The 12,995-nt window shown below is 49.5% G+C and overlaps 1 protein-coding gene across 1 annotated transcript in view; it reads left to right on the top strand.

Moving 5' to 3' along the window:
• The window catches only part of LOC311312081 (glutamate receptor ionotropic, kainate 2), a gene marked incomplete at both ends in the record, with an annotated part of 148,148 nt that overhangs the window by 108,465 nt on the left and 26,688 nt on the right, over positions 1 to 12,995 (top strand). Inside the window, 3 exons of the mRNA XM_084441950.1 lie at positions 2,961 to 3,184; positions 7,934 to 8,052; positions 11,066 to 11,283. Of these exons, the coding sequence (XP_084298076.1) occupies positions 2,961 to 3,184; positions 7,934 to 8,052; positions 11,066 to 11,283 (561 nt within the window). The remainder of the gene's footprint in view (positions 1 to 2,960; positions 3,185 to 7,933; positions 8,053 to 11,065; positions 11,284 to 12,995) is intronic.

Consider the following 12,995-nt stretch of genomic DNA (forward strand, 5'->3'; position numbering starts at 1 on the left):
GTTAAGCATGTACAGTCAGAATGCAGCTAGAGATTTATCAGCTATCAGAGGAGTGAAGGTTTCGAACCCGGGATGCGCCGACACTATTGGCTGGGCGGCACATGCCTTTTCCATGACTGATTGGTCGAGTTCGATGTACTAAACCCGAGACGTGACTCCTAGCCTGAACCGAGGGTGAATATCACCGAGAGAACACTGTGAAGTGTTTATCAATAAAGTACACTTATTAGAACATGCCTGTGTACAGGACTTACTGTACGAGCACGCGTGACCGCCTCTCACAAACACCGCTTTACCCAGCTATGCCACCGAAAAGCTAGCGCACGGGGGTATAATTTGAGGAGTGAGTTTAACCCATGGATGTATTATATAAACTGGATACAGCCACTCCATTCACTGGCCGCTATCAACAATGAAGCCCTATTGAACCGCGCCATCTTGGCAAAATTTGTAGTCATTTGACTATTTCCGGTGACTTTTGACTTGCGCAGTTGTGCTTTTCTGGCCTTCCGGTGACTTTTGACTTGCGCAGTTGAGCTTCTCTGGCCGACGCGCGTCCACGAAAAAGTTCACATTTATCTGAAATGTAGACGCGCGTTCCCGGCTCTCTCTGCTCTCCCCGCTTTGATTTAGCAATGAAAACCGGCTTGCATATTAACCTGTTTTTGTCAAATATATCAATTGGAGAAATTATTTTTTGATCCTGGCATCTTAGTTTTAACAGGTTAAATATAATTGAACATGTTTTGTTTGCTAGTAGATGGTATTCATTCCGTTCGCGATAACGTTATTGCAGCCAGGCTAAATTCCTCCAGGGAGTCAGTGACAGGCGAGTTGAAGAGCTTCACTCCCCGCCAGCAGGAGCATTGGCCGCGGCTACCGCATCTTGGAAAACCCGCTGAGTTCCTGGCTGCTATTTCACATTCGCCCTTGATCAATCCCAATACCGATCCATGGTAACAATGAATCAATCGTTCAGATCAGATCGGAAGTGCTGCATGCATGTTACAACATCATTGTTAGCTTTATTAACATAACCATAGCCTACATTTATCTCTCTAACGTTAGGCTATCCATCTTACACCAGTCGGCCATTCGATAAATGGAAGCGGTGAACGCCAACGTTGACTGAAAACACCCAAACTCAGTGTATCGTTTCATCTTCATGCTACACATCAACTCCTTTACATTGTATGTGAATAAATTTGGTTATTTGGCAATTTGGTTTGGAAATGCTCCCTATTTCTGAGGTCCCACGGTTGGTGAGTATGGCAAGCTATAAGCTATTAATACAAGCATACCGCTCAAAAAGGGCTTAATACATACAACAAACTGATCAGGCTAATCATTTTTTAATGAAAATGACCACAAGACAACCTCCTGTGCATAGTTGAAATGGTAGTGGGATACGGTGATAAACTGGAGTGATCATTTGACAGCAATTATTAGCCTTTTCCAGGAATGGACAGAAATGGGATATTTTTAGAATAACAGGAATTTATTCACATACAATGTAAAGGAGTTGATGTGTAGCATGAAGATGAAACGATACACTGAGTTTGGGTGTTTTCAGTCAACGTTGGCGTTGACCGCTTCCAGCTATCGAATGGCCGACTGGTGTAAGATGGATAGCCTAACGTTAGAGAGATAAATGTAGGCTATGGTTATGTTAATAAAGCTAACAATGATGTTGTAACATGCATGCAGCACTGCCGATCTGATCTGAACGATTGATTCATTATTACCATGGATCGGTATTGGGATTGATCAAGGGCGAATGTGAAATAGCAGCCATGAACTCAGCGGGTTTTCCGAGATGCGGTAGCCGCGGCCAGAGCTCCTGCTGGCGGGGAGTGAAGCTCTTCAACTCGCCTGTCACTGGCTCCCTGGAGGAATTTAGCCTGGCTGCAATAACGTTATCGCGAACGGAATGAATACCATCTACTAGCAAACAAAACATGTTCAATTATATTTAACCTGTTAAAACTAAGATGCCAGGATCAAAAAATAATTTCTCCAATTGATATATTTGACAAAAACAGGTTAATATGCAAGCCGGTTTTCATTGCTAAATCAAAGCGGGGAGAGCCGGGAACGTGCGTGGACGCGCGTCGGCCAGAGAAGCTCAACTGCGCAAGTCAAAAGTCACCGGAAATAGCCAAGTGACTACAAATCTAGCCAAGATGGCGCGGTTCAATAGGCCTTCACTTTAGATTTCGAATCCTGGGGGCTTGGTTTAACCAGTTTAACTCAGTTACGCTCACCCCCCCCTAAACTCACTCCACACGCTGCAGCGCCTCCTGCTGGCCGAGCTGAGCCCGACTGGGTATCCAGAGTCAACAGCACCTTTGTCACAGGTGTCACTGTGTCGCTCAGTATAGCTTCTCACACATCACAACCTCACCTGAAGCTAGCGATTTGATGGCGTGCATGGGCGGTATTTATAGTGAGTGAGTTTAACCAATTCAACTCAGTATGCATATACCGACGGATACAACATTTTAGATAGAGACAATTATATGTGTGAAGTGTGGTGATCAATATGATCATCCATCCCCCATAGGAGAGAAGGAAAGGGAGGTCTTAGGTTGTGTGTGTGTGTGTGTGTGTGTGTGTGTGCGTGTGTGTGTGTGTGTGTGTGTGTGTGTGAGCGAAGGAATGAGAGAGAGAGAGAGAGAGAGAGAGAGAGAGAGAGAGAGGCAGTAGGAGAGAGTGCAGGCGGCAGAGTGTGTAGTATGTGTGTGTGTGCTAGAGAGTGAGATTGAGAGAGAGAGGGCGATTGAGAGAGAGAGAAAGAACGAGAGAGAGAGAGCAAGAGAGCTTTAAATTCCCCCCTAAGTGCCTCGGGACAGACTGTGGTGTGTAAAGGGCCTGTTTTCTTAATTCGATTGCCTCTAAACGCTTCCTGTGCCTGTGACTTACAGCCTATCCCTCTTCTGCTTTATGTTTGCTATTGACAGAGAGCTGATCTTGCAGTGGCTCCCCTGGCCATCACGTACGTGCGGGAGAAGGTCATCGACTTCTCCAAGCCCTTCATGACGCTGGGGATAAGTATTCTCTACCGCAAGCCCAACGGAACCAACCCTGGGGTGTTTTCCTTCCTCAACCCCCTCTCGCCCGATATCTGGATGTATATTCTGCTGGCCTACTTGGGTGTCAGTTGTGTGCTGTTTGTCATCGCCAGGTAACATGCCACTTCCGCCAGTCGCCGCTTCACAACACAAAGAGATGCTAACATGCTAAGCTAACACGCCGCTGTCCGACTAACACAGCAGTCGCTGGCATTTAGGGTTTAGACTTCTATGGTCTGTGAAACCTCGGGCTAACGCTAACAACGGCGTCTGTACTCACTGATAACGGATGTCATATTCCGCATTACCTTATAGCCCATGCTTTAAAATAAATTTTAAATTCATTTCCACACAAACCTCTAATGCAATTGAATAAGACGTACATGGGTATTAGTACTTTTGCTGACAGTTGATTTAATTCACACAAAGAGGAGGTATCTTATGAGTATCGGTCTTTTCCCTCAGTGTGAAAGAGGGATGAGTTCCACCCCTCTCTCTCTCCTCCTTCGTTCCCCAGCCGTCTCTCTCCACCCTACCGGCTGCCCAGTAACACAAATCAATCAAACCAAACCTCACAGGCAGAGAAGGGAAATCAGCCGTTTCAGGAACTTTGCGTGAGCGTGTGCGTTTGTGTAGGTGTGTGTGTGTGTGCGTGTGTGCGTGTGTGTGTGTGTGCGTGTGTGTGTGTGCGTGTGTGTGTGGTGAGAATGGCTGCTGCCCCCCCCCCCCCCCACCCTCTCTGTCCCCCGTGTCTCAAAGTACGTATTGTCTTTTCTTTTCTTTAGTTTTCTTCATCTGGCTTCAAACACACAGGGATATATATATACAGAGAGAGAGAGAGAGAGAGAGAGAGAGAGACAGTCAGACAGACAGATAGATGCAGGTAGGTAGTTAGATAGATAGATAGATAGATAGATAGATAGATAGATAGATAGATAGATAGATAGATAGATAGATAGATAGAACTTCCTTCTCTGCCGTTGTACATAATACATAAGCACAACAAAAACTGCAAAGGCACAACGAGGCATTAAAAAGGCCCGTCCAATCCTAACGCTAGGAGGCTAGAGGATCGCTGATTGGTTGCCGGTGTAAGTGCAGGGGACGGCGGAGCACTCTGCTACGTTATGGCCTTGATCGCTCGGCAGGCAAATGGACATGTCAGCTCCTAGAGGCTGAGCTATAGGGGAGATTATTGTAGTTGTTGGAGAGTCGGTAGAAGCTTTAGTTTCATTGTGCGCCGTAACAGACCCAGGGTCAACCCAGCGCAGTAAGCAGGAGAACACGGGGCTCTCTGGGCACATAATACAAGCATTCTGATGTTTGGATCTTGTCATTCTCGTCTTATCCTAGCGTATACAGTGTGTGGAGCGTATTGTATGGCGTAAAGCTGTTAGAATGCTAGAACGCTGTTGCATATTTCATCAGAGGCTCGGCTGAACAAGAGTGACACCGCGCTTGATGGTGTTGTTTGTTCTGGCGGAGGGTCCTCTGTCATCCTCCGTTCACACTCTTGTTCTCAGAGAGGGAGACCAGGGCAGCGCGTTCACACTCTCGTTCTCGGACAGGGAGAGGGGCAGCGTTTGAAGCACGGTGAAGAAAACGAGAAGAAGAGTTCACGTTAACTCTAAAACTTTTGCCGGGGCGCAGCTGTCTTCGCGCTACGCCGGCAGCAGTTTTACGGTTAACACACACGTGTTTTTTCAATGTTACTGGCGATATGATCACACAAGAGAATCAAAAAAAGCTACAACTGTCATCTAAGTTGGTTCAGAATATGCACCTATCTTGTTTTATTAACACAATAAGTAAGTCTTGGGTAAGTGTTATAATGTTCGGTTCATGTCTTGTTGCTGTATACGGCAAGGCATGCCCAAAGTAGATGTATTTAAAGTGTAACAACACAGCCACAAACCTTAGCTCCTGTCTTGAAAGGCCACACCAGGGATGCAGTAGTAGCTGACAGTGCATATATATGTGTGTACACATTTATCTATGTATGCCTGTGTGTGAGCCTGTGTGTTTGTGTGTGCGCGTGCCTGTCGTATGTACGTGTATACGTGCATGAACGTGTGAGTATGTATGCGAGTGTGTGAGAGAGACTGCGTGTGTGTGTGTTTGCACGCGCGTGCGTGTTTATGCGCATGTGTGCGAGAGCGAGTGTTGGTAGGGTAGGGTGGCACAATAAGGCCTGGTTGTAGGCGAGCCTTTAGGCCAAAAGTTCTCTGTGCCATATATAGACCCCCCCCCCCCCCCCTACAGGGTGCCCTGTAAAAACCACATAACTACCTTGTCCCTCACCGGCCCCCCCTTGCTGCTGATGTCATCGTTGTTTGATGTTGTTCCTCTAATGGCCGCCTCACCACTCTTCCCTTTCTGGAACGCAGGGGATGAAACGGCTAACAGATTCTCTCTCACATCACACCTCCACGTCGGCCATTGCTCTATGCTTATTATAGCTCGGGCGTTGGGGGGGGTAGGTGGGGAGGGAGGGGGAGGTCACATTTGCTGCCTAGTCCGTATCAAAACACCGCTTCAAAAGACAAAGACAGGGACGATGATTTACGCATGCAGGAGTCTCCCTCTCTCCCTGCCGGCACACCTCTTCATTATCTCCCATAAAACCCGTGACATCTGGCTGTCATCCGCTCGCCAGACATAAGGAATGCCTCGCGCCGGGGTCTCGTCCTCCTCCGGTTGCCGGGCAGAATTCGGAGGTGATTAGCGCCCCGTTCTCCGCCCGGATTGGACGGCCGACGCGTCCGCGGCACGCTCATATGAAAAGTGCGCTTCTTGGCCGCATGCCTTTGTGCGTGTCATTTCTATGAGATCACCTTGTTCTCCGTCGGCGCGCGGGTGAGAGCGGTGGTCGGCGTTCTCATCAGAACCTCTCAGCGCGGGACCTCGCGATACGTAGCCGCGTTATTGATCTGAGCGAGGTAAGCTTATGAATAGAAGAACGCGCTGGCGTTTGATCCGTCTCTTTGATGACCCCCCCCCTGTCCCTCCCACGTGGGGGGGCGCCGGCGCCATACCGCCGCTGTCGGCTCATCTCCGCCCGACACCGACCTTATCAAACGCATCATCGCTGGCGAGTTTTCACCGGGACGACCCTGCCCCCCTCTCAGAGATAAAAGCCTGTCCATTGTTTGCACCCGGTCAGTCCTGCCGTCTGGCCGTGGAGATCTCCGCGCTGATATCTCCGCGCTGACCTTGCTGGAGGTCGGTCTCTCCGCGACGCCGATGGCCCGAGATAACGTCTGGCCGGCTTTAATTGGATCAGACTTGACAGGTGACGGGGGCAGACAGGGGTACCTCGGGAGGAGGGCTGCGCTGTTTCCTACGACGAGACTTTAGTATTCACCCCGCGCCGTCTACAATAAAGCCCCCCCCCCCCACACACACACACCTCCCCCCCCCGCCCTCATCCAGTGCACTCCAGCCATGTACGGATGACAACCTCACTCATCCCTGTTCCCGCCACCGCCTGGTAATTGGCTTTCCGGTACATGATCCGGGGGTGGGACACACACACACAACACACACACGCCGGGAGACCTCTGCGCGAGGTTAGGGGGAACCGCGCACATACATCTCGACGAGGTCGGCGGTTCGCGTGAACTCAATTTGCCGTCGCAAATTGACAAGCAAGCAAATCTGGAGCAAAGTGAGTGAGCGGACTGGATTGATTTAAAGCCAAGGATTCTCTTAAAGCAGGAATCCGCCGGAACGTCGAGAGGTCCTTGAGCTGGACAGGAAATATCCCCCTGAGTCTGTGAAGTCACTGAACGACTACACTGCAGCAATCACTTCATAATGTCAAGTCATTACTCAGCGACATGCTACGGATATACAGTAGGCTATACACTGTCATTGTATTGATACTGTATTTTATTTGCGGGTACATGTACTGTAGGCTCCAGTGTGGACAGCACAGTCCCAACCGTGACACATAAACTACACAGCCATATTCATGCAAATAGCATATGCCCAGGTGATCATAGTGGACTTCTGAAGCACTGCTGTATCATACAATAGTTCATAGTCAAGTCAAGAAGCTCTGAATAATTAGTCACTCCCTTGTGCCTGTAAAAGAAAAAAAAAAGACATGGAGGGCTAAAGAGAAGCTTTGACCCTGATTCTATCTCTCCACAAACTGAATCAGGCCAGCATGCTTAATTGTAGTCCAATCAACCTTTACTAATGTAATGTCACTTTTATTTAACATGAATAAATGGGAAATGTCTTTGCTGGAGATGTGTGCAGAGTGAGGAGGGGGGCGGGGGGGGGGCTTTGATGGGAACGAACTGTTCGAGCCGCTTAACGGATTATTCGGGCTTTGTCTCAAGCGACAATGAAGTTATTTTCAGACCCCCCCCCCCCTCCCCAATTAAGATTGCCGGGCGAATTGCCTTTCATATGAGCGTGTCAACGTGAGTAGTGGCGTTTGGCCACACACACCCCCGGGATCATTCAAACACCGACTTCGCCATCTATCAAGATGACTGAAAACAAGAATCGCCCCCGACCAGAGGAACATCAGCATCCAATCCCTCCTGTTAATATCTTATTATTTACGTAGCGTCTAACAGAACGAATAACACCGTCTTTCATCTAATGAACCGTGATGTACTGTATGTACAGTATGATGTACTGTATCCACATGCAAGATTACTGTACTGTGTCTGACCGCGAGCTCGGGTTTCCTCCCAGTGTCGACATGGCAACGTGGATGACTAACCCTGCTCTTCTCTTCCCCTGTCTCTCCAGGTGTAAGACCCGGCCCGCGTCGCTGCTCTTACAACACTTGTCTTGTTTGTGGTTTCCTGACGTAATCCACGTGTGTGTGTGTGTGTTCTCAGGTTTAGTCCCTACGAGTGGTACAATCCCCACCCGTGCAACCCCGACTCGGATGTAGTGGAAAACAATTTCACCCTGCTAAATAGTTTCTGGTTCGGAGTTGGAGCTCTCATGCAGCAAGGTAGACGCCTCTGCCTGCGCCCTCTTTAGCACACGTCCCACTTTTTTGCTGGGGGGTCACTCTTGCTCTTAGCCAGGCCCACAACCATGCATGGGGGCCTCTGTGCATGTAGCTGGACGCGGACTGGTTGTTTCGGACCCCGGGGCGGCGGTGGTGGTGGTGGGGGGCCAGGGGGTGCGTGTGTGGAGGCGTGGAGTCCCAGGATGGGAGCGTGGTGATTGGTGAATGAGGACGGGGGTGAGAAAAGGTGTTCCCCGCATGCGGCCCTCCCATCTTAACCCTGACAACTGGTCTACCCCCCCCCCCCCCCCCCCCCCCCCCGCCCTCCTGCTCCTTCTCCTCCTCATCTATCCCCCCCCCCCTACCCCCACCACACACACACACACACCTCCCTCTTACCCTCCATCCCTCCCCACCCACCCACGGACCCCGATGATCAGGTAAGCCCCCCCCCCCCCCCCCCCCCCCGTCAGAACTGAGGTGTGGAAGGTGTGAGGATGTGAATGAGACTGAGGAGGACGGCCTCACAGTGTGTTCCCTCTCAGGCTGCCTCTAACCGGGTTTGTTTTCTTCTTCTGCCGAAACGACGCCATATCTTCTCAACTAGGCTGCATCTTCAGACGAGAACAAAAAAAAAAAGGACATGGAAACGGAATGACTTTTTAGATCGTTTCAACTGGGCTGCATGCTAAGATAAGAGATGTTGCATTTTGAAAGTATACCCAAAGCTACGTGTTTGTTGTTGTTGTTGAGAAATGAGCAATGCAGCGTACGATACGGGAAGCCTGGGTGAGTTAGGATCTGGTCGGCATGGTGACGACCCGGGTTTGCCTGCATCTGGGAGCTGAGACAGGATTGAGTTGCATCAGTGAAACGGCGCTGCTAGAATTCTGCAGAGATGGGAGTCATTTTTGAGAAATTATTTAGAGGTTTTCTGATGTTCTGATGTTGGCTGGCTGCATGCATTGAGTTCCATAATCCTGCATGCTTAGTCATATCGACACTTAAGTAATTGAGTTTTTTTTCCTTGCAGGTGTAAACATAGTAGACCTGATCTCCTAGATCACAGCAGAGATCAGATGAGCTGAAATACAATACAATGTGCTTTTTCCCCCCGAAAATCTAGAAAACTAATGCATTGTGTGGGTCATGAGAAGTTCCTCCACATGTAAATCATATAGATCAGGGTCAAGATGACAGTGTAGGACTGTACCATTGCCGGCATACGGGCGGGGAGGGGGGGGGGGCGGGGTTGAGAAGATGTGGCGGTCGGAGCAGAAGGCCGGGGCGGCACACTGTGGTCTGGCTGTCTTTGTCGGCGCGGCGTGTCCACGGCGACGTCTCCGGCCCGCGTTGCAATGCAGAGAGGCTCCCGTGTGTGTGGCGCGGCTTGCCCCGCCCCCCAGAAAACGTTGGGACGTGCTGTGTTTGGTCACGACGTTGCCTTGGGTACATGACACTCAGCCCCAGCCAGCTTCTGTTTGGGGTCCCGCTCCGCTCCCCGGGGTGGCGGCACCTCTTAGTGCACTGCTCGCTCAGGTGCATCATGGGTAAGAAGAAGCCGGTAAAAACCCAAAAAAAACACAAAAACCCCCGGCCACCCCCCTGGTAGCGTTTGTGTGGATGTTCTGTCTTTTCTGTGTGTCTGCTGTCTCTTGCTTGGGAGTGGTTTGACCAATGAGCAGAGTGGGTGGCCGCGGGGCATTCTGGGTGATCGTGATGCGGCTGTTGAATCTGCGCTCTGCTGTGTGTGCCTGGCTGTCTGGGGAACGGCGGTAGTGGGATTGGGGGGCGGGGTTCGACGGGGTGGTCTCTGCGGACGGCTCGACCCGCTGGAGCCGGCGGGGGTCTCCGTCTTCCCGGGCAGGGGCTTCTGGGAGGATGAAGAGAGAATGAGAGAGAGGGAGAGGGAAAGAGAGAGAGTCAGAGGAGCGAATTATAAGAGTGGAATGGAGTCGTACCCCAGAGAGAGAGAGAGAGAGAGAGAGCGACGGGGCTCTTATCCTCCTATCTTTCCCACACTTCGACGCCTTTGCCTTTTGAGTGAACGTGTGCAACATCGCAGCTTCAAATTGCTTTAGCCGCTTGAGAAGAGTGGGCCTTTTCCCATTCAGCTGCTCCCCGCCAGGCAAGGCATAGACACCCCCCCCCCCCCCCCACACACACACACACACACACACACTCCTTTAACGCAGCCTCCTTGTGCAAAACTACACGGGCGCAGAGGCCGCTAGACTGCTGATAGATCTCGCCATCCTTCAGTCCTCACTGAAGGATATCCCAAAAAGCTGGTTTATTCATAAAAGTATGTTCAAGAATAGTGATCGATGCATGGCTGTCAAAATGATTTATATTCGATAGGACATGATCTATGATCTTAAAAGAACAACGTAGTACTTTCTTTCTACCGTAGAGAGGCATAGAGTTCTCTCGTCTGGCTGGTGAAGTGTGTGTGTGAGAGAGAGAGAGAGAGAGAGAGATTGTTACGCAGTCAGAGGACATAGGGGTTAGTGTTAGGGCTAGGGAATTGAACTAGCGCTATGTGACTGCATGCGCATCACCAGGCCTGCTGCCCACTCTGCCCGGGAGTGTGTGTGTGTGTGTGTGTGTGTGTGTGTGTGTGTGATGTGAGTCTGTGTGTGTGTGTGTGTGTGTGTGTGTGTGTGTGTGTGATGTGAGAGTCTGTATGTGAGTGCGTGTGTGTATGTGTGTGTGTGTGCTTACGTGTGTGTGTGTGTGTGTGTGGGTGTGTGATGTGAGATTCTGTTTGTGTGTGTGTGTGTTTGTGTGATGTGAGATTATGTTTGTGTGTGTGTGTGTGTGTGTGTGTGATGTGGGATCCTGTTTGTTTGTGTGTGTTTATGTGTATATGTGCGTGTGTGTGTGCGCGCGCGTGTGTTATTAACCAAGGGATTGCGAGGCTGGGCCCGGCTCGGTCCTCCGGTGCTCGTCCTCTCCAGCCCAGGGCCACCAGGCCGGTGCTGACCCACCTCTCTGCTCCCTCCCCTCCCAGGCTCAGAGCTCATGCCCAAAGCCCTCTCCACCAGGATCGTGGGGGGCATCTGGTGGTTCTTCACCCTCATCATCATCTCCTCCTACACAGCCAACCTGGCGGCCTTCCTCACCGTGGAGAGGATGGAGTCGCCCATCGACTCGGCCGACGACCTGGCCAAGCAGACCAAGATCGAGTACGGCGTGGTGGAGGACGGCTCCACCATGACCTTCTTCAAGGTGGGTCACAGCCAGGGAGGTCGAGGGTAGTGGAGGGTAGTGGTTGATTTAGAAAATGAGTTTGTCTACCAGATACAGTATATACGCCTGTTAATTATATCCCAGAAAAACAACAGGCAGCCATGTGAAAGGTTCATTTTAAATATAGTGACTAGCATGGAGAGTATCATGACATTATATATAGCATACATACATAAGTACATACATAGGCGATTTTATAGGGGGGGCAGGGGGGGCAAGTGCCCCCCCGATTGGACAGCCCAACTCTGCTCAGATTCTTAAAAAGATTTTTTTTTTTTTTTTTTACTAATTAACACAATTATTAAATACATAATTGTGGTTTGTACCAGTTTGTGTTAGATCATCATTAATTTTAAAAGTGTATTTATTACTTAAACTAGGCTACCTTTAAAAAAAAAAAAAAAATTAATAATCCACTAATGGCACAACTCGTCCGTCAAAAAAAATGAGATCTGACTGTACTGCTCAGTGCTCAACAAGCTACAACTAGCCAACCTGCTCACAATGGCAAAAAGAGCTATAAAAACAATTTACCACTTCTTCATAAATAAAATAAAATCTGGCAATGCTAATGAAGAAGTTACCATTCGAAATGACAGCGCAGCAGGTGCAATCGAATGCAGAAGTGCTACAGAGGCTATCGGAGCTAGCACTAGCACTAGCAACATCACCATCGGCGAGGAAGCTAGCACCAGCAGGCAGTTGCAGTTTGATGTTGTGATGTTGGGTATGGCCTAGTGCTCGGTCATAAAGTCATATTGACATGCTCGTGGTGTCTAGATGAAGTTTGATGTGTTGTACATATTGAATTGTCATACGGATTTCTTATAAACATACTGTTCACAACTGGTATTCTTTGTAGATGGGACGAGACGGCAGAACTGTTTGTCTTTTTTCTCACGTCAAAATGTTGCCCCCCCTACTCTTAAGAGGGTAAAATCGCCTATGCATACATACATACAAACATACGTACATACACTATATTGCCAAAAGTATTCGCTCATCTGCCTTTACACGCATATGAACTTAAGTGACATCCCATTCTTAATCCATAGGGTTTAATATAGCGTCGGCCCACCCTTTGCAGCTATAACAGCTTCAACTCTTCTGGGAAGGCTTTCCACAAGGTTTAGGAATGTGTTCATGGGAATTTTTTGACCATTCTTCCAGAAGCGCATTTGTGAGGTCAGACACTGATGTTGGACGAGAAGGCCTGGCTCGCAGTCTCCACTCTAATTCATCCTAAAGGTGTTCTATCGGGTTGAGGTCAGGACTCTGTGCAGGCCAGTCAAGTTCTTCCACACCAAACTCGCTCATCCATGTCTTTATGGACCTTGCTTTGTGCACTGGTGCGCAGTCATGTTGGAACAGGAAGGGGCCATCCCCAAATTGTTCCCACAAAGTTGGGAGCATGGAATTGTCCAGAATCACTTGGTATGCTGAAGCATTCAGAGTTCCTTTCACTAGAACTAAGGGGCCAAGCCCAGCTCCTGAAAAACAACCCCACACCATAACCCCCCCTCCACCAAACTTCACACTTGGCACAATGCAGTCAGACAAGTACCATTCCGCCAAACCTAGACTCGTCCATCAGATCGCCAGATGGAGAAGCGTGATTCTTCACTCCAGAGAACGCGTCTCCAGTGCTCTAGAGTCCAGTGGCGGTGTGCTTTACACCACTGCATCCGACG

The sequence above is a fragment of the Borostomias antarcticus genome (assembly GCF_949987555.1).
Source record: "Borostomias antarcticus genome assembly, chromosome: 8".
Lineage (NCBI taxonomy): Eukaryota > Metazoa > Chordata > Actinopteri > Stomiiformes > Stomiidae > Borostomias > Borostomias antarcticus.